General features: G+C 43.4%; 1 protein-coding gene across 1 annotated transcript in view; it reads left to right on the forward strand.

The window, feature by feature from the left end:
• Window positions 1–6,972: 6,972 nt before the first annotated feature.
• The window catches only part of phlpp1 (PH domain and leucine rich repeat protein phosphatase 1), a 175,515-nt gene continuing 161,593 nt past the window's right edge, over window positions 6,973–20,894 (forward strand). The window contains exon 1 of the mRNA XM_080201708.1: window positions 6,973–8,653. Within this exon, the coding sequence (XP_080057834.1) occupies window positions 7,258–8,653 (1,396 nt within the window). The 5' untranslated portion in view covers window positions 6,973–7,257. The remainder of the gene's footprint in view (window positions 8,654–20,894) is intronic.

Raw genomic sequence — 20,894 nt, forward strand, 5'->3', positions numbered from 1 at the left:
CCAAGCCAGGAACTGAATCTGGGTCCCTGCTGCTGTGAGGCCATAGTGCTAACCACTGTGCCACCATGCATCTGCAGGTTCCATCGTGAATATGAATAGCTCATGATAGAAGCTGACCTGTTTCCTGAGTGTGGTTCTGCTGATCTGGCATTGGATTTAATGTTTCACCAAACCCAAATCAGGCAGGGATCTTAAAGGTCCCCTTCTGTTCAACATCCACTCCACTTGGGAAGTCACATCATCTCCAGCTCTGGGTGTAATTTGATGGAACTATGGAGCCCGAATTGCTGCCATCTCCTGCGCGCCAATTGTATTACAGCTTACAAGTGGTGGGCCAAACAACTAACTGCCTTTGCAAGTGGGACAATTCCCTCCACTGACCCCTTTTTTCATATATCAAGGCTGAGCTATGATATTTAATTTACGTATACAGCACCTTTCTCGTCCGAAGGATCAGGGCAACAATGAAAGCATTTAAAAACTGAACTGCACAGAGAGTTAGAGAGTAGACTCAGAACTGCCACAGAATAAGTGCAGGCAGATTAGAGTTCGACTCAGCTCGGAGCTCTTCTGGAGTTGGGAGGTGCTAAAGCAAAGGTTCTGGCATCTTCTGACAGGCATAAACACTGCAAACTGGCAAAGTCGTCAATTTTACTGTGGACCTGTGGGACCCTGACTTCAGGGCGAGAGCTGGGTCCTGAGGGTGCACTTGCTGGCAGCAAGACTCTTGACAATCTTACCGCATGCGGCCAGTTAATTGGATAAAAGCAAATTACTGCGGGATGCTGGAATCTAAAACCAAAAGAAACAAAAAAATGCTGGAAGATCCCAGTCGATCTGGCAGCAGCTGTAAGGAGAGAAAAGAGCTGATGTTTCGAGTCCAGATGACACTTTCTCAAAACTTCTCTCCCTACAGATACTGCCAGACTTGCTGAAGTTTTCCAGCATTTTCTCTTCCGGCCTGTTAATTGGCTGTCTGTACCCTTTTGCTATTCGACTAAGGGAGGGAGGCAGGCGGGCGGGCTGCTGGTGCTGCCGGTCTTATTAGAGGCCCAGCCACCAGCAGATACTTCCAACCCCGTCCCCACCCACACCTCCCCGGTAACACACACACCATTTTAAAATTTTATCCCAGATATCCGTGTTTCCCCTCGGTCAGGCGAGTGACAGAAAATGAAAGGAGCTGAAGATATAAACGTGAAGCTATAAAGGTCTCCAAATACTGCCCCTTGCGAAGTTACATCTAAAATCTACATTAAATTCGATTTCCATTAGTCCGGTTCACCACTCACTATCTCCACAGCGCCATCTGATCTCGAGGCGACAAATCGAGGTCAAATATTTCCTCTGGAGGAAAATCATACGGAGAATCGCGACCCGCTTTCCTCTCTCAAGGTTTCTGCCCAATCTAAAATCAAAAATCATTAAGCAGGTCGGAAATCTCAGGAAGTGGTTGACCTGACATGCTTTGTGGTGAGTGCTTATGAATTAATATCACCTCAAGAATGAAGTGACTCACTGCACTAAATTAAAAAAAAATACAGGTTATTTTTATATATCAGTGAGCTTCCTTTTCCCCCACCTACGCAATCCAGGTTTAGAAAAACCCAGCACAGCGACAACTGCAAGGGTAAAATCTTCCAGAGAAATGCAAATCGAGAAACACTATAGTACGGTTTAATAAACCTCAACACTAAAGGACCCAGCCTAATACTCTTCTGATAGAATCTTACAAACGCCTCACTTAATATTGCCTTCATTAATTATGTCTTACATCTTCCCGTGTTCCCAATCAAGGCAGCCTTCCTTGCAACAACTTTCAGTAAACAAACATATACGTGTTCCCGCTTGTTACTTTCTTCCTCAGTGGTTCCCCTAGGTGGCATTTGTGTCTTTAAATTGAGTCTTGTGGTTTATTAATGTACTTTCTCCGTTGCAAGATTATATAAGGTTGACAGCTGTGCAGTCCCAGGGACCTCCTGGGATTGTAGTGGCTTTTGCACACTGGCAGCTGAGCCCTGATACAAACCAGCTGCAGACTTTGTTACTTCCGCAAGTGAGTGGCCCGCTGGGCTTTGTGCCACATGTGAAGACTGGAGGGGAGCTGGTGGGAAGGCCTGCATGCATTGCCATCCTGAGAAATAGCACCAGCAACTGAGGGCTTCCATGCGTCACTCTGCTGCGATGGCCACTGATGGGGCAACGAGTGAACTGATGGCCCCAATGAATCGGTGAAGTCTAGATTGTTAAAGCAGAAATAACCCTTTTCACTCTGAATGCTGAAATCACTATGATGGTGGCACCACGGCAAATGCCTCTGACGATGTCAAAAGCTCCGTGTTTGTACTATCGTGTTGCAACTATCATGCAAGGATGCGCATACACATTTTTAGCCAGATTTAACAAACAGCTGGACGTAGGTCCTATGATGCCGTATTTGAAATTCGGAACTTTTTAAAGCAATAAGAACATTAATCAAATTTAAATCTTCAGACTCAATAACCCAACTGGCCCTTTGGCCAATATCCTCCTTTGTCAAGTACCTTTTAAGGGTAGCGCGGTGGCACAGTGGTTAGTACTGCTGCCCCACAGCACTACAAACCCCAGGTTCGATTCCCGTGCTTGATCTGTGGGTTCCCTCCGGCTGCCCCGGTTTCTTCTCACAGTCCGAAAGACGGGCTGGTTAGGTTGATTGGCTGTGCTAAATTGTCCCTTGGGAGTTAGCAGGGTAAGTAAATAAGTGGGTTTATGGGGAAAGGGCCTGGGTGAGGTTGTGGTCGGTGCAGACTCGATGAGCCTCTTTCTGTACTGTAGGGATGCTATGATTTTTGTTCTTCCTCACCTTTCCACCAGCTCTAGACTCCCATCACTTTTTGTTACTAATCTGTCTGCTTGCCATTCAGCCCCAGGTGAATTGCGAGTTCTTTCAGTGGAAAATTGGGAATTAAAGGTCTTGAATAAGCGTGGCACCAGAGCTCCATGAGCGGCAGAGTGGTACTCAGCGCCAGGGACACACATTCAATTCCCAACTATCTGTGTGGAGTTTGCACATTCTCCCCGTGTTTGTGTGACTTTCTTTTGGGTGCTCCGGTTTCCTCCCACAGTCTGAAAAAAGAAATGGTTAGATGCACTGGTCGGAACAGACGCCAGAATGTGGCGACTAAGGGAGTTTCACAGTAACTTTATTGCAGTGTTAATGTAAGCCTTGTGACTAATAAGTAAATTTTATAAAACCTTAAGCTCCGGTATCATGTCAATCATGACCATTCCACCCTGGCTGAACCAGAACTTTTGCAATTTCGATATCCTTCCAACCCAAGCCCAAAACAACTCTGCCATAAAATCTGCCTACTCTCAACACTTATGTTTTGTCCATATACTTCCTTACTTCAGCCACTCGGCTGCAGAACCCTCCACAGCATGTCCCAACCCATATTCTACTATTAACATGCTCGCCAGGCCTGGGCGCCCGTCCTCTACCCTCTGGAAAGGTCACAGCATCCAAAAGTTTGCTGCTGGTATCTTCACTGGCACTAGGTTTACGACTATCCGATACTGGCTCATTGTAACTCCTTCCCTTCATTGCTCGTCCTCATATTTAAATCCCCTCACTGTCTTCACTCCATCTAGTTCTTAGAACTCCTTTGGCAGCAAGGCTGACCCCATCCTCCTCCCCCCCCCCTCCCCGCCCACAGTCTATTTGGCCAGCGACTGCTGTTGTTCCGACAGTGTCCAGAGCAGCCAACTGGCGGTGGCAATGGGCAGGAAGACTCCATTCATGTGAAGCGAAGTGAAACAATTACGGAGAGGGAGAAGTAGGCCTTGGAAAGACACCAGGAAAGGTTGGAATTCTGGCCGAAATTAAGAAAGCCTTATCCTGGCTTTGTAAAATTCCATGACTTTTCAATGAATTTGAGGCTATTTGCTAGGGACATTTCCACGACTTCTGCGGGCCTGGGAAAGTCATTTACAAATTCCATGGCTTTTCCAGGTTCTCCGTGACCCCTCAAGAACTCTGTCCTTTAGGTTTTGCATATTACGTACTTAGGGATGAGGAGATTCCTGATGTCAAACTGCTGTGCTGTTTAACATGTACCTCGATCGCAATGAACGCCAGAAAGTGACAACCAGCTTCTAGACGACCTGTGAACACTATGTACCAATTCACAACCTGCGGGTAGGATCTCCCAAGAAAAACTTGCAATTTTGTAACACCCTTGCATGAAAACAATATTTCCCAAGTGCTTTTCAGGCAATTGTTACCTTTAATGTATAGCTTAATCACTGTTGTTATAAATGAAATGCAGAAGCCAGTTTGCGCACAACTAACTCCCACAAAACAGCAATGTGATAAGAGAGATAATCTGTTTTTGCCATATTAATTAAGGGATAAATATTGCTCAGGATACCAGAGAAAAACTCTTACAGAAACAAGATCCAAGCACAATACTCTGACCTAAAAGCAGGCAGACCTGTTACTTCCCGCAGGCAACTTTCAGGTACATTGCAAAAAATAGGTTATAAATATTCATCTTTGAAAATCAAACAACTTGGCAAAGAAGGTCTGGAGTGAGATGCAGTGGTATTTGTCGAGGTTCATCCCGAGCAGCTCAGTGACGCAGGACTCTGTGCTCTATGGGCTGTTTCCGGGGACGCACACTGAGACAAATATCAACTGCTGCTGGAGGGTCATCAACTCGGTGAAAGACACACTTTAGTCCGCCCGAAACTTGCTGATCTTCCAGTTGAAAGAACTGTCCTTGACCAAGTGTTGCAGACTGGCACATTCCAAGATCCAGGACTATGTGCTGAGGGTCGCGCTGAAGCTTGGGGCAGCCGCCCGCAAAGGCACAATGGGGAAAGGCCACACTATAAGGCCTTTTAATGGAGGCAGACCGAGGGCCCGGGAACTGCAGAATACCCCTGAGCTGCGTAACCGTGTGCCAATCTGAGCAATAACAGCATGCAGTAATTTTTGAGGCATGTATATAGTTTTAAGTATTGAAAAACAACTGTAATTTGTATAGAACTGTAAAAATGTTTTATTCTGCACTGTTTGCAATTTATAGACATGTAGACTTGCAATGTTTTAATTGAGATTTTTATGAATAAAGTATATTTTTGGAAAAAAAACTTGTTCCAGATACTGCACGGGTGTCAAGTGTTTGATTCACTAAGAACAAGTGCGTAGGATTGTCAAACGTGCATTAATAAAGCCAGCAAATATTCCAAAACCGAGGTGGGTGGATTGTGGTTGGAGGTGGGGGTTTCTCGTGGGTGGAGATTTCTGGTTTGGGGGCTTCCTAGCAGTGGGGCTGTTCTAAGTGGGGAGGAGTTACTATCAGTGGGGGGAGGTGGGGGAATGGTTAGCAGTGGATTCCAGGGACGTGGATGGGGAGGGGGGAATGGGTTCCAGGGATGATATGGTGGGTTCCAGATGTTTGGGGTGGGGGGGTTATGGGAGGTGAATGACATGGTTTCCAGAGATGGTTCGGAAAAGGAGTGGGTTCTAGGGATGGTTTGGGGTGTGTGGTGGGTTCCAGAGGTGGTTGGGGGCTGGCGAATGGGGTGATTTACAGGGCTGGGAAGAGGGGTGGGTTCGTGGACACTGATAATGATCTCCAGGGTGGTAGTTTCCAGGGATGGTTGGATGAAGTGGGGGTGGTTTCCAGGAATGGTTTTGAGGGGGAGGGGGTTGATGGGGTCTCCAGTGTGGTAGATTCCAGGGGTGGTTGGATGGAGTGGGGATGGTTTCCAGGGATGGTTTTGAGGGGGAAGAGAGTGATGGGGTCTCCAGAGTGGTAGATTCCAGGGGTGTTTGGATGGAGTGGGGATGGTTCCCAGGGACGGTTTTGAGGGGGAGGTGGGTGACGGGATCTATAGAACCATAGAACTCTATAGTGCAGAAAGAGGCCCTTCGGCCCATTGAGCCCGCACCGAACACAATCCCACCCAGGCCCTACACCCTTATCCCTACACATTATACCCACTAATCCCTCTAACCTACACATCCCTAGACACTATGGGGCAATTTCTTAGCACGGCCAATCAGCCTAACCCGCACATCTTTGGACTCTGCACGTCTTTGGATCTCCAGAGTGGTAGATTCTAGGGGTGGTTGGATGGAGTGGGGATGGTTCCCAGGGATGGGTTTGAGGAGGAGGTGGGTGACGGGGTCTCCGGGGTGATAGATTCCAATGGTGGTTGGGGTGGATTCCAGGGTTGGCGGGGATGAGGGGGTGGTGATGGTTGGGGGGGGGGGGAGGGGGCGTTGGTTCCTAGGTCTGGGTTGGTTTGAGCCACCAACAGTTGTCAAATGAACTTTGCAATAAAAGATGGATCCAGTGGGCAAATCTTGAATGTGGAAATTTCCACTTATTCCTCTTACGTAAGGCGTAATGATTCGATCCTCAGATCCGATTTGAAGGGTACAGGTTGAGCGCCTCTCTTTTAAAAAACGTCTACCTCACTAACAGGACGGAGAGGAAGCAAATCAACATCTTGGATGGCCGAGGAGGTGGCGGGCATGCGTGCGCGTAGAAACGCGCGCCTACCGACGGGAACTGTAGTTCGCCTGTGCCTCCCGCCGCGGCGAGAGAAAGTTTAATTCTCCCTGAAGGACTACACCTCCCGAAACGCTCTACGCGCCGGGGCTGCCCTGCACAGGGAGGGGCAGCGGCTCAACGGCTGGGTGCGAGGCTACATGAATATTTAGCGACGTAGCCCCGCCCCTCCACACAGAGGGGAGGGAAGGGGGGGATAAAAACAAACGCCCGAGATGATTTTTTTTCTTCTTTTTCTTTTATGTATCACACCGTTCTTCAAAAAAAATCGTTATTTTGTATGTAAAAGAATAATAAAAAGGAGGGAGGGGGCGGGGAGGAGGGGGTGATGGTTATTCATGAGGGTGGAGCCGTTGGGGGCGCGAGCTGCTGAATTATTCATGAGGCCGCCCTCTCGCTCTCGGTGCAGTCCGCCCGCTCGCGCCTATTCCACTCAGTAATGGCGATGGGAAGCTGGAGTCGCTGAGGGAGGGAGCGGAGAGAGGGAGAGTGAGAGAGAGAGAGAGAGCGAGCCAGTGACACTTCCTAAGAATGCTGTCATTCGGTCTGGAATCCACGAAAGGCGACAGGTCTTCGGCTGGCTTTTGAAGGGGACAAAGATCGCGAAGGATATTGCACCTTAATTTTGTTTCGCCTGTTTGTGTGTGTGTGTGAGAGAGGGAAGGGGGGCACAAACAACAACACTCGGGGCAACATGGAAGGCGCCCTGGTCCGCGATCTCCGCAGGGACTGCTCGGCGGTGTCGAGGTGTAAAAGTGCGCGGCTGAAAGGCAGCGCCATGGAGTTGCAGCGGGTGGATTCCTGTCGGGAAGGAGGAGGGGGGCGAGTGCCGCCGCCGTCTTCCTCCTCCAGCGCCTCACTCCCTCACCCCAAGCCCGGTAACCAGAGCTGGAACAACAACTCCGACTCCCTGCTGTCCAGGAGGAGGCTGAGGAGGAACCTCTCGGCCACGGCCGCCACTACCAGCAGCAGCAGCAGCCCGGCTGGCGGCCACGGCCGCAGCTTGGACCGCAGGAAGATGCCGGGCAGCCGGCTGACGGCGGCCGACCGCGACTGGGTGCGGGCGGATGTGCAGCGGGGCTGCCTGCATCTCTACGACAGGCACATGTCCTCTTACCTGCGACCTGTCACCTGCACCCTGGACACCACGGCCGCCGAGGTGGCCGCCAGGTTGCTGCAGCCTAACCAAGCCGGGGGCATGGCAAAGGCAGATGGCGCAGGCATTGCGCCCCTGGACAGCATTGGCCCTGGCAGAGTGGGGACGCTGAGGGGCATCGGCGCCAGGTCCGGAGGACATGTCTCTTTGGCCAGGCCAGGGCATTCCGATATCCTGAACACCAGGTCGCCAGACATTGCTGCTAACAAGCAAGGACACGCGTGCATCGCTGCTCATGGAAAAACAGGATTGTGTCTAGGCACTGCTGCCAGTGCCGGGCAACACTCAAATACTGATATCATCCGGAGCGGGAAAGACACTACTATTCATACCAGGTTTGGGACTTCACTGGATAATCAGAATGCCACACAGAAGGAAGTGAATACTGTGAACACCAGGCAGGTGTACATAGCACCAGTCACCGCCAGAGAAGGAGCAAAGTCTGATTCCGAAATTAACAGGCACAAGTCCTTGTTGGATAGTAACACCAATCAACTCAAATTGTTAAACAGTTCTTTCAAGTTGTTGGCTGTGGACAATGTTGCTGCAAGGCGTAGACCTTCACTGGACAGCATCACAGCAAGTAATGAAAACGAAAATGGCAATGCCATAAGTGATGCTATGGTCAAGGTAGAATATGTGGACAGGTCTGAATTGAAGCGTGGCCTCCTGACTGGCAGACAGGGACTTCTGGATGATAGCAGGCTGAAGTCGTCGATCCCTAGCGCTGCGAGAGTGGGAGCAGCTGATGGCTTGTTCACGTCGATGGTCTATGTGCAACTTCATGGCGAAACTACCAGGAGGCTGGAGCCGCATGAAAGCCCCCTTGAAATTCAAAACGAGTACCTCTTTAAACTGGGATTTAAAGATCCTTGTAGGGTGCAAGAGGAGGGAATGGATGTTGAAATCGGTTGCCTGATTCGATTTTATGCAGGTATGATTGTTAGATTATAGATCAGTACACTTGAACTTGCTTTTCTAAAGCAAAATTAGAACGTTACTTGTACTGCCTGAAATTCGCTAACGTTTCTCATGTCGAATACATACTCGGAGAAACCTTCAAATTGTTAAACCTGTGTAGTAAAAATATTCAGGAGCCATTTAGAATTTTCATTTATTCAAAATAATAAATACTGATCATATATATTTTTGTTTTTCTTCTGGAAAGAAGGGAAAATGAGAAATACTTGACTGTAGTCACTTAGTTTGCAAACATCTTTTAAGTAGTATTTGAAGTTATGGGTGCAGGTGCTTACAAAGTGTTAATTGCAGTAGTCCATAACTTGTAGTGAGGTGAGACATTGTTTTTAATGTTTATGATATATCAAGTAGGGTGATTTTAAAACCATTGACAATTGTTTAACCAAAATGAAAAAATGCTTCAAAGCAGCATCAATATGTTTTTAATAGATATAGGACATCATACATATCATACACGTCAAGGTTTTAAAAGGAAAATGGCACTGATGGAGAGACACAAGTGAATTAGTTGTATTTTGTTGCTGTGCTCGTGAATTAAAACCATAATCACACCCACAGTGGAGCATTATATGCCTCTCAGTACATGCTTTTTATTTGGATGCGTTGCCCCTTATATGTTTGTGCAGTTGAATTGGCATTCAAGAGTGTTTCAAATGTTTCTGTTTTAGTGCATAATGCTGTTTCTGTTAAGGGTTTAAATAATGCAGTGAAACTGCTTGACTCACTTCCAGAATGTGCTGCACAAAAGGTGCTCGTGCTGGGGATAGCTGACTGCACTGGTGACTGTTATGAGCCTTATCATCACTACAGATGGTTATTACGTACTTCAGGAATGTAAAATAACACTTCCACCCACATGATCAGTGATCTTGTGCTTTGCATGAAAACATGACAATGTCCCAGACATAAGTATCAGGCTTATTTGCACTATCTACAATTTGTGCCGCACTTGGCATGTAGATATATTCAAAGCAAATAATATGACAATGTTATTGAACTATATCATCACCTAGCATAAATTTTACATCACTCTATGGAAGAAATATCTCAGTTCACCAGATCATAACTATAAGTGTACCAGTAGAACTTTGGTAATGTGCTATTAATGCAAGTCATTTATATTACCGTGGTTCTGATTAGCTCATGTCATTGGTAAAGTGCTGTGAAGAATTCTGTGATTTAAAAGCCCACAAGTATGTTCGTTCAAACATCATTTATCTAAATCAATTAGATGCGCATCTGAATGTTTTTTTGTATATAATCTTCGTGTTATTATGAAATTTATTTGCTTTTTTGCTTTTGAAAATGCTAAGAATTGTGTGTGCTCAAATGAAAATCTTGCTAGATACTTGGAAATACAAGAATGAATTTTTGTTGAACGACTTAAAATGCAATAAAAAAAAGATGAAAGTGCAAAATCAGTAATTGTAAGAACATAAGAAATAGGAACAAAACATATGGCCCATTTGAGCCTGCACTGCTATTCAGTATGGTCCTGGCTGATCGTGGGCTTTGACGCCATTTTTCTGCCCACTCTCCATCTCTCAATTCCTTGAGACACCAAAAATCTCTCTATCCCAGTCTTGAATGTTTTCAAAGATGAAGCATTCACAACCCTTTGAGTGGAGTAACATTTCCACATCATAGTCCTAATTGATTAGTCCCTTATTCTGAGACTGTGCTCTCATCTTTTAGATTCCCCAACCGATAGAAACAATCTTAGGTATCCATCTTATCAAACCCTATGAGATTTTCGGAGGTTTCAATGAGATCAACACTCGTTCTTCTAAACCTCAGAGTTCATAAACCCAATATACTCCGCCTTATCAAAGATAGACTCTCTCTCTCTCAGTACAAACTTTTATTGCTGCCAATGCACTTACATCCCTTCTTGAATGTTTGGGCCAAAACTGCACTCTGTACTCTAGTTTGGCTGTCTTGCCAAAACTCTGCACAACTGTAACAAGACATTTTATTCTTTAACTTCAATCCCCATGTAATAAAGGCCAATATATAATTTGCCTTCCTAATTGCTTGCTGCACTCGCATGCTGACTTTGTGTTCCTTATACAAGCACACCAAAGCCCCTTTGAACATCAACACTTGAGTTTCTCACCTTTTTAAAATATTTTTTATTTTTACGGCCATTGTGAATACTTCATGCCACCCTATACTACATTCCATCTGTCATCTTGTTGCCCACTCACCTACCCTGTCCGTATCCTTCTGCAGTCTCTGTGTCCTCTCTGCAACTTAGCTTTCCATTTAGCTTGGTATCATCAGCAAAGTTAAATATATTGCTCTTTGTCTCTTCACCCAAGTTTTAAAAATAGATTATAAAAAGCTGAGGCCTCAGCGCTAAACCTTGCGGCACTGTACTATTCACTGGTTGCTAATTTGAAAAAGCCCCATTTGTGCACCCTATTTTCTATCCATTAACCAGTCCTCCAACCGTGCTGATATATTGTCCTCTGCTCCATGAGTCCTTACCTTAACCTTTTGTGTGCCCCCTTACTGAAATCCTTTTAGAAATTCAGGTATGCCATATCTACTTGTACTCCTCTATCTACCCTTCCAGTTACATCTTCAAATTTGTCAAGTACGATTTCCTTTAGTAAAATCGTGTTGACTCATTATAATCATACTATGCTTTTTATAATGCATTGTTAAAACTTCCTTAATAATAGATTCCAGCATTTTCCCAACAACCGATATTGGACTAATTGGCCAAAAGTTCACTCTTCTCCCTCCTTGAAAAGCAGCGTAAAATTTGCCAGCTTCCAGTCTAGTGGGACCATTCCCGAGTCTGAGGGCTCTGGAACGTCATAGCTAGCACATCTATTATACCTGCAGCTATATATTTTGGAATGATGAGGTATAGGATGTCAGGACCTGGGCATTTATTGAATTTTAGTACTTTTGTTTTGCTAATACTTTATCTCTGCTGACATTAATTTCCTTACTCTTTTTAGCCCCTAGGTTATTGTCTATTCTGGTGTGAAACTTGTGTCTTCTACTGTGAAGGCATACAAAATATTTGTTCAATATCTCTGCCATTTCCTTGTTCCCTATCATGAGATGTTTACATTAGTTACTCTGTCTTCATTTTTATATACTTATAACAGCCCTTTACAATATGGTTTTATATTCCTAGCCAGTTACACTCATTCTATTTTCTCCCCTTTTTATAAACTTTTTGGTAGCCTTTGCTGGCTTCTAAAACACTTCAAACCCTCAGACTTGCTACTTTATTTTGCATATCTTCAAATTCATCAAACAGCGTAATTGTCATCACTGAGGGTAATCTGATTTGTTTCCGTTGCAGAACAGTTCCATTGTCATTGATCCACACCAGTAAGCTTTCCTGAAGCTCCAGAAAAATAAATGCTTGATTGTCAGTGCTGACATATTTTTCTTTTGAAGGGATGTTACTTTGGCGTATTCAAACATTAGCTTTATTCATCTGCAACATGTGTCCAGTGGCTGAACCGCTGAACAATCTTGAGCTTCTTTGCTGTGCGCTCTTGCAAAGACATGTGGATACACTTTTAATTTGAAATTCTTAAGTGCCAAAAGTGTGTGTTTAAGGAGGACTATTATACACACATCGTGTTTTTCAAAAATTTAGTACTCAACTCATTTGACAATTTTAAAATTATGTTGCATTAGTTAAATCTTAAATCTGTGTATTAACATAGAACTATATTTAAACTAGAACAAGGACAGGGTATCTGAATTATTTTTCTAAACAGGGGTATGTTCTTGGCGTTCAGACTAATGGGAGCGCAAAACCACAATTTTTAAATGTGGCTGCTGCAGAACAATAGACCCAATATTTCAGGGAGTGGTTAATCTACAGAAGGGGTTCCCTATGGAAACAGTGGAAGCAGCTACCACAGATTAATTCAAATGTAAATTTCTTTCACAAAATTATATTTTGGGATTCAGTATGAGTAATTTGAGATCTGATATGGTGAGCGTAGCATGCATGGGAGGGCAGGTGACCTTGGCTCTCTTTCACTGGGATTTTCTTTACCTTGTGTTTAGGTCTGTTGTAGATTAATTAATTGGTAGAGATTGATTGCTGTGACCATAATGCCAATACTTGTATCATACAACTACTGGGGTGGCAGAAAGCAAACTGGTCTGGCAATTCCTATTTTTTTTTTCTACAATCATTATTAGTTGCTGTCTAGGTGCCCAGGAGACCTACGGTCTTAGGTTTCAATCTCATAAAGCATACTTTGATTCAAGAACGTACAGAAGGGTGCAACTTAATCAATAACTCCCTTGTCACAGGTGACTTAGTTTCAATAGGATATTGGATATAATACAGCTATAAGTGTAATTGCATATGATGTGTAACGTATTAGTTGTTACACCACAGAAATGAGTACGTCTGTCTCACTGTTATATAGTTTCAATTAAGTTAGTTGACCGTGAAAAATATAGCTGTGAAAGGTTGAATTTATTTTTTGAGAAATGGCAACAAAGTAAAATAAACCCGTTTCGCTCTTTTCCCAGCTAAATTTAGAAACAATATTCAAATATATTTTTCCCTCCCCAGTGTGCCTTTTTTCATGTTTGCAGTCACCTACAATGTATTCTCTTCCTGCTGACTACTGCTTAATTTTGTAGATTTTTTTTGTAAAGTCCTCAAATTGCATGTGTTATATTTGAATTGTTGTTAATATGAACTACATTTTAGGACCAGAGTGCTGAACTAAGAGTACTTTAAATGCTCTGTATTTGAGGCAATGTGTTGCAAATTGCCAGAACCTGGGGACGGTTGATTAAATTATTTTTTTTACACGTCTTTTGCTACTGTTATTTTAGTGAAGGATTTTATGGACCAATAATTTATTATTGATCTAAGCAAAAGATGCTGAGTGAGTTTTTACACCCCAACAAGTGCATTGACTTTACAGGAAGCAAGTATTTTTGTATAATCAACATTTATATTGTAATCAAGAATGAAAGTTTTAATAAGCATTAGTTTTTACAAAATTACATTTTTTTAACTCACCTGTGGCACATGGACCTTGCTGGCTGGCCAGCATTTATTGCCCATCTCTAGTTGCCCTTGAGAAAATAGTGGCGAGCTGCCTTCTTGAATCGCTGCAGTCCATGTTGAATTTTCTTAATGTGTCACTGAAGGGGGAAACGGGCAGAAACAAAATGCTTGATTAAGATGACTCTTAAAAATTGGTTAAATTATTGTGTGGTTGCAGAGTTGAATTGCTCAGATAATTTTGTCCATGTTTTGTGGCATTTTGCCGTCAATACTATAATGCTATGTAAGCCGTTTGTGTAGAATCTTGGTTTAGGGCACTCATTCTCTGATTCCTTTGTGGGGTTTGGTGTTAATTTTGAAGCCTCTGCTGAAGTGATTTTAAATCTCCAGAACCTTTTTAAATTTGCGTAATTAAAATCTGCCTTTCATTCAAGAAACTTGCTACCAACACTACTTGTGTGCTTAAAACTTATGTCCAATGAGGTATACTTTGGACAAGTTGTTCTGGTTAAAAAGGTTATTGAAAGTTTAACAGTTTATAACCTCTCCTTAATGTATTCAAAATAGTTGTTAGGCACTACCGTGTTAACTGAAGACCATAACTGCCACAAATATGAATTTTACATGTGACAAACAAGCATTTACAAGTCTGGTGATTTTGTTCAGAGTTATTGACTACAAATCTCATTAAGTTTTAATGCTGGATACCCAGGAGGCAGCATCCTGAGTTGGCTTGCCAGCAAGTAACCTCACCTGCTAGGTCACCATAATGGGAAATTATGGGTGGTACCCATGATTTTACAAACAACAAACATAATTGTGGCTGCTATGATTGGGATTTCCCTGCATGCATAAATGGCAGATGAGGTCCTTTGGTGATAAAACAAATCCAGAAAATTGAGCCATAAGCTATATTATTGTAATGATTGGAATGTGCAGATAAGCAGTTTTTTTCCTACCAGTTTTCTTCCTTTCCCTCCTGAAGATAAATCTTTCTTGAGCTACAGTATTTCTTCAAAAGCACAGAAACATAAGAACGTAAGAAATAGGAGCAGGAGTAGGCCATCTAGCCCTTCGAGCCTGCCCTGCCATTCAATAAGATCATGGCTGATCTGAAGTGGATCAGTTCCACTTCCACGCTTTCTCCCCATAACCCTTAATTCCCATGTCTATCAAAAACCTGTCTACCCATGACTTAAATATATTCAGCGAGGTAGCCTCCACCACTTCAACAGGCAGAGAATTCCAGAGATTCACCACCCTTTGAGTGAAGAAGTTCCTCCTCAACTCTGATCTAAACTGCCCCCCCTCTTATCTTGAGGCTGTGCCCTCTAGTCCTGCTATCCTTTCTAAGCAGGAAGAATCTCTCTATCTCTACTCTATCCATCCCCTTCATTATCTTATACGTCTCTGTAAGATCCTTCCTCATCCTTCTAAACTCCAACGAGTACAGACCCAGTCTATTTAGTCTCTCTTCATAGTCCAACCCCCTCATCTCTGGTATCAGCCTAGTGAACCTCCTCTGCACTCCCTCCAAGGCCAATATATCCTTGCGCAAGTGCTGCGACCAAAACTGCACACAGTACTCCAGCTGCGGCCTCACCAGTACCCTGTACAGTTGTAGCAAGACCTCCCTACTTTTATGTTCTATCCTCCTCGTTATAAAGGCCAGCATTCCATTCGCCTTCTTGATCACCTGCTGCACCTGCAGATTGGGTTTTTGCGACTCATGCACGAGGACCCCCAGGTCCCTCTGCACAGCTGTCCACACCCAGCACCTAATGGACTTCCAGCAGGGAATGAAATTAGTTAGAAGCAGAAGCCTTGATGTTGTTTCCCCATTGCAAATTAAATCTTGCTATTTCATTCGTTGAATGCAGCTAACTCAGTACAGACCAAAAATAAGGTATGGGATCTTCCTGATACAGCTACTACTGGCTTCATTTGGCTGAGCCACAGTGAGCATTTAAATGAGTTTGATGTGCTAATTTTACACTACACAAAGCATTTTTGGTATGCAAGTCACTTGCACCGTGTGCACACATACGGAACTTCAGTGAGCATGTCATGTAATCCTTAGTTACTGAATATGTGTGAATAATTGCAATTTTGTCATTGACTTTATCATCTACCAAAGATTGGCATTTGTTTTTACCTAAAAATACAATGAAAGAGCAGCTGAGAAAATATATTGAAATCTAAGTGAGCAAGAAGTAGGGAACCAAAAGATGTGCACTTTTCCTTTGAGGGAGGAAAGAAGATGTGCTTTCTCCATAGTTAACTTGTGGTGTGAGTTTTTTTTAACGTAAATTTTGTAATGGCAATTGTTAAACTGCAGATCTACAATGTCCTTGTCATCTTGCAAGATGACTGTACTGATGTCATACTTTTTCTGTCTATTGTGATATAAAAACTGTATTTCTTTGAAAATGATGACAAAATGAACAGCCATTGAAAACACTGGCTAGATGTAATTTGCTTCCTTTTTGGATTACATTCGAAACGTGTGCATAAGTTACTGTGACTAGCCTCCAATGTATTTTCTGAACCATGTATTTAACTGAATGGCTTTTTACAACACTGGTAAGCAGCAGCTAGATTAACACTACTAAGTGCAAGCTTCCAGTAGAGAGAAATAAGCTGTTTCCAAGAAGACTTAAGACATGTTCTGCGAAAATATAGGCTAGAATTGCTAACCAATCATTAATCATTGTGTTTTAAATAGTATGAAACTTTACTGCATTGATGGATGAACAAAACTATTAACAATGGTCTTTCTTTTATACAAATCTTAATAAGTTGATCCTGAAACATAATTCTCAATTTTATTTGTCTTTGCTTGATTATTTAATTTGACTATCCTATCATTTCAAATATCAGCATGTTTAAGCTTCTCTAGGTTTTAAAAGTATTTGTGTGAATGGAGTGAAGTTACTTTTTTATAATTGTCTTTTACAAGACCTTTCCATTTGGCAATTAAGAGCAGCAATGTGAATAACCTGAAACTTCAAATAAAAGGCCCTTTTGAAGGCCCATGTTACTTCCTGTGGCCAGTCCAACGTTCCCACGGTTACAGTTGAGGTTGTGCTCAGCCTTCTACGTTCAATTCAGACCCTCTTTTTTTTGAGAAAATTCTCCTTGTTTTATATGCTACTGATTTATAGATGTGCAATATCAACAACTAAAATACTACTTTGAATATAATTGGCCTGATCTAGATAGTTTTTAAAAATAGGTGTTCTCTTCAATTACCCAAAAGAGTAAAGATATCTATCTTAATTTTTTTTTGGCATTCTCAAATAGCCACCATCTATTTATTTTTAAATCTCCACGTGCCATGCTTTGACAGCTTGAATATTTAAGCAGCATGCTGCAGTTATTAAGTTTCCACTGGTAAATATAAAACAAAATTGTAGTTTTTTGAGAGCTAGATTTGTTCATCCATCAGTGCAGTGAAGTATAATACTATTTAAAACTTAAATTCATTAATGATTGGTTAGTAATTTTAGCACAACAAGTTTTAAATCTTCTTGGAAGCAGCTTATTTCTTGAATACTGGAAGCTTGTTCTTTGTGGTTTTTTTATTTATTTGTGGGACATGGGCATCACTGGCTAGCCAGCATTTGTTGCCAATCCCTAGTTGCCCTTGAACTGAGTGACTTGCTAGGCCATCCCATTGCTGTGGCTCTGACACGTAGGCCAGACCAAGTAAGGATGGCAGATAAGGATGCAAACGAGATTCCAGCATAGTATGTTGCCTCCCTGGTGCGAAGGTCAAGGATGTCTTGGGAGTGGCTGCAGGGCATTCTAGAGGGAGAGGGTGAACAGCCAGCTGTCGTGGTGCATATAGGCACCACAATATAGGTTTAAAAAAATGGGATGAGGTCCTACAGCTGAATTTAAGAAGTTAGGAGTTAAACTTAAAAGCAGGACATCAAAGGTAATAATCTCAGAATTGCTACCAGTGTCACATGCGAGTCAGAGTAGGAATGTCAGGATAGCTAAGATGAATATGTGGCTTGAGGGATGGTGCAAGAGGGAGTGATTTCAAATTCATGAGACATTGGAACCGCTTCTGGGGTAGGTGGGACCTGTATAAACCAGATGGTCTGCACCTGGGCAGGACTGGAACCAGTCCCCTAAGGGAAGTGTTAGTGCTGTTGGGGAATGTTTAAATTAATATGAGAGGGGGCTGGAAACCAATGTGGGAAGTAAAGTGGAGACAGAAACAAAAGACAGCATGGGGAAAAATGGAAGGCAGAGAAACTAAAGACAAATCAAAAAGGGCCACAGTACAGAGCACAGACTGTGGAGAACTCAGTGAATGGGTCCACTAAGGCTAATAGAAATGAAACATGGAGAGTGTACAAAACATGACAGGACAGATGGTTTGAGGTGAGTTTGCTTTAATGCCAGGAGTATGGCATGAACTTTAAACTCGGATTACTACGTGGAACTATGATGTGCAATTATGGGGACTTGGATGAAAGAAGGACAAGACTGGTAGCATTCCAGGATTTAGATGCTTCAGGTAAGATAGAGAGGGTGACAAAAGAATGGGGGGTGGGGGTGTTGCTTTACCAATTAGGGAGAATGTCACAGCTGTCTAGAAGGAGGAATCTTGGTGGGATCGTGCAGTGAGGCCATATGGGTAGAACTCAGCAACAGGAGTGGTGCAGTCACACTGTTGGGTTGTACTATGGATCTCCCAACAGCTGGCGTGAAGTGGAGGAACTGATAGGTCAGCAGATTATGGGAAGAGGTAAAAACAGCAGAGTTATTGTAATGAGCGATTTTAACTTCCCCCAACATAGATTGGGATTCCTTCTGTGCCAGGGGCTTGGACATGAGGCACTATGTAGATGGTCCAACTCGGGAAGGAGTTATCTTAAAGTTGGTTCTGGGAAACGAGCCTGGACAGCTAATTGTCTCAGTGGGGGGAGTTTCAAGGTACTTGCAGAAAAGGATAGAATTAGTCCTAGAGTGAAAGTACTGGGGGAAGGCTAACTGTGACAGTATTAGGCAGGAGCTAGGGAATGTAGACTGGGGCTGGCTGTTTGAAGATAAATCTGCATCTGATATGTGGGAGTCTTTTAAAAGTCAGTTGTTATCAATTCAGCACAAATATGTGCTTGTAAAAAATAAAGGATAAAGATGGCAAGATTTGGGAACCCCAGATGACTAGAGAGATTGAGAGGTTGATGAAAAAGGATGAGGCATACATAAGTTTCAGGAAATTGAAAATGGGTAAGGCTCTTGAAGATACAAAGATAGCAGGAAAGAGCTTAAACAGGGACTTAGGAGGCAAAAAGGGACCATAAAATGTCTTTGGCAGGCAGGATTAAGGAGAATCCAAAGGCTTTTTATGGGTATATAAGGAGGAAGAGAGTAGCTGAGGAAAGGATAGGTTCACTTAAGGACAGTGGAGAGAATTTGTGTGTGGAACCAGATGAGATGAGCGAGGTCCTTAAATAGTACTTTGCATCAGTACTTACAAAGGAGAAGGATATGGTGAGTGTAGAAAGGAGGATCTTGACAATGTAGGGCATGTGGATGAACAGAGGGATCTAGGTGTGTGTGTACATAGATCCCTGAAAGTTGGGAATCAAGTAGATAAGGTTGTCAAGAAGGCGTACGGTGTCTTGGCGTTTATTGGTAGGGGGATTGAATTTAGGAGTCGCAGTGTAATGTTGCAACTGTACACTACTCTAGTGCGGCCGCACTTGGAGTACTGTGTGCAGTTCTGGTCCCCGCATTACAAGAAGGATGTGGAGGCGTTGGAGAGGGTGCAGAGGAGGTTTACTAGGATGTTGCCTGGTATGGTGGGGAGGTCCTATGAGGAGAGACTGAGGGATCTAGGGTTGTTTTCGTTGGAAAGAAGGCGGCTAAGAGGGGATCTTATTGAAACATATAAGATGATTAGAGGTTTAGATAGGGTGGATAGTGATAGCCTTTTTCCTCGGATGGAGAAAGCTAGCACGAGGGGGCATGGCTTTAAATTAAGGGGGGGTAGCTACAGGACGGATGTCAGGGGTAGGTTCTTTACCCAGCGGGTGGTGAGGGATTGGAATGCCCTGCCTGCTGCAGTTGTAAATGCATCTAGTTTGGGGGCGTTTAAGAGATCTCTGGATAGGTTTATGGACGAAAAGGGATTGGTATAGGCTAGTGGGTCATTGTTTTTGTAACTGGTCGGCGCAACATCGTGGGCCGAAGGGCCTGTTCTGCGCTGTAATGTTCTATGTTCTATGTTCTATGTTGAGACAAAAAGGGAGAAAATATTGGAGGTTTTGAAAAACATTGAGGTGGACAAGTCCCCAGGGCTAGATAAGATCTATCTCAGTATACTGAGAGATGTGAGGGAAGAAATTGTTGAGGTCTTGGCCAAAATTTTTGTATCATCTTCAGCCACAGGCAAGGTACCAGAGGATTGGAGAGTAGCTAACATTGTTCCTTTGTTTAAGAAGGGCAGAAGAGACAATCCAGGAAATTGCAGGCCTCTGGGGAAATTATTGGAGAAGATCCTTGGGGACAGGGTGTACTCTCATCTGGGAGAGAATAGGCTTATTAGTGATAGGCAGCATGGGTTGTGAAGGGGAGGTCATGTCTCTCAAACTTGATTGAGTTCTTTGAGGAAATGACAAGAAAAATTGACCAGGACAGGGCAATGGATTTTTTATACATGGACTAAAGTTCCTCATGGCAGGCTGCTGATACAGAAGGTGAAGTCATGTGGGACCTGAGGTGCACTGGTAAGATGGGTACAAAACTGACTTGGGCATAGAAGCAGATAGTAGCAGTAGAAGGGTACTTTTCTAACTGAAGATCTGTGACAGGTGGTGTACTAGGGCCTCTGTTGTTTATAATATATATAAATGATTTGGAGGAAAATGTAGGTGCTCTGATTAGTAACTTTGCAGATGATACAAAAATTGGGAGAGTAGAGGATAGTGAGGAGGATCGTCAGAGGATACAGCAGGACATAAATTGGCTAGAGATGTGGGCCGAAAGATGGCAGATGGAATTCAACCTGGACAAATGTGAGGTGATGCGATTTGGAATGTCTGTTGCAGAAGCAAAGTATACAGTAAATGGTAGAGCCCTTAAAAATAATAGCATGGAGAGGGATTTAGGTGTGCAAATCTTCAATTCCCTGAAGGTAGCAATTTGGGTGGACAAGGTG

Source organism: Carcharhinus amblyrhynchos, chromosome 2 (assembly GCF_965287045.1).
Source record: "Carcharhinus amblyrhynchos chromosome 2, sCarAmb.v2.hapA, whole genome shotgun sequence".
NCBI lineage: Eukaryota > Metazoa > Chordata > Chondrichthyes > Carcharhiniformes > Carcharhinidae > Carcharhinus > Carcharhinus amblyrhynchos.